This window comes from Austrofundulus limnaeus, unplaced genomic scaffold (genome assembly GCF_001266775.1).
Source record: "Austrofundulus limnaeus strain Quisiro unplaced genomic scaffold, Austrofundulus_limnaeus-1.0 Scaffold142, whole genome shotgun sequence".
NCBI classification, from domain to species: Eukaryota; Metazoa; Chordata; class Actinopteri; order Cyprinodontiformes; family Rivulidae; genus Austrofundulus; species Austrofundulus limnaeus.
The window spans coordinates 525,146-526,386 of NW_013952544.1; the positions used below are offsets into that span (position 1 = coordinate 525,146).

At 41.6% G+C, this 1,241-nt stretch overlaps 1 protein-coding gene across 1 annotated transcript in view; it reads right to left on the reverse strand.

The window, feature by feature from the left end:
* Positions 1 to 1,241, reverse strand: part of LOC106523000 (laminin subunit beta-2) — a gene marked incomplete at its 5' end in the record, with an annotated part of 29,201 nt that overhangs the window by 15,694 nt on the left and 12,266 nt on the right. The window contains 2 exon segments of the mRNA XM_014016279.1: positions 158 to 270; positions 467 to 646. Coding sequence (XP_013871733.1) covers positions 158 to 270; positions 467 to 646 — 293 coding nt within the window.

Here is a 1,241-nt window from a genome sequence, read left to right on the forward strand (position 1 = left end):
CTACCTACCTACCTACCTACCTACCTACCTACCTACCTACCTACCTACCTACCTACCTACCTACCTACCTACCTACCTACCTATCTACGGACGGACATTCATTCATTCACACTTTACTTTCTGTAAATTGGAACTAAAACACAGTGTGTCTTCTCACCAGACACTGGTCACAGCTGCGTCCGGTGACAAGACGCTTGCAGATGCAGTCTCCACTGAACGAGTCACACAAAGAGCTGCCAGACACGGTTCCTCTGTGGTCACACTGACAAGCTTAAAGTTAAAGACAGAAAAAGTTGGATGAACAAGTGTTAGGTGTATGATTAGTTACACATTACAGATTTGATTATGAGAATTTTGCTGAAAAGTCGCAACCWAAAAGGGATGAGGACCGTCGCTGACTGTTGCTTTAATGGACGAGTTGGAGCAAAGAGGAGGAGACAATCTAAAACTCGAAGCTGACACTTACGCTGACAGCCCTGAGGGTTTTCTGCACTCAGGCCAAAGAACCCAGTCTTGCACTTGTCGCAGCGGGGGCCCTCGACGTTAGCCTTGCAGCGGCACTGACCGCCCACCGTGCCGAGCGAGGGGTCACTGTGGCTGTCACACATCCCCCCGTTCTGGGAACCGTCCGGGTCGCAGTCACAAGCTGTGGAGCAAACATGCATCAAGTTTTAATGCAGATCTGTGTAGTGTTCTCTCCACATGACTGTTGGGTTCATTATATGTGCAGAGAGAGGAAAAACTGAACCAAACAATCTTATCTTGACCCACATAAATACAGAAAGGATTCTTGTTTGCATAAAGGATCATGTCAAATTAACAAAATTCATCATCTGTCACAAAGTGGGAAAAATAACACAAATACAACTTCCATCTGAAGACTGAATTTATTTAAGTGTAGTAGTAAAAAAAAAGTGCCTAAACACTGCAGTTTAAAGATTGGTTCTTTGCTAAGTTGTCTGTCACGGATCAGCACAAAACTGGTTCATCACTTGAGTTTAGGAGCCTTTTTATATCTGAATGATTTCTGGGCCATAAAATAAGAACAAAATAAAACAATTATCTGAAAATGATGAAGTACTGGACTGAAAATAACTGAAAAAGCAGCAAAGTCCAAAGAAAATKATACTTTTGTTATCAAGCAGAATGTTTCAGAAAAATGGAAAACTATTTAACTTTAATTACTAGACACTTTTTTTATATTTTATGTCTATACAGACACACCTATATCTGTATAGACA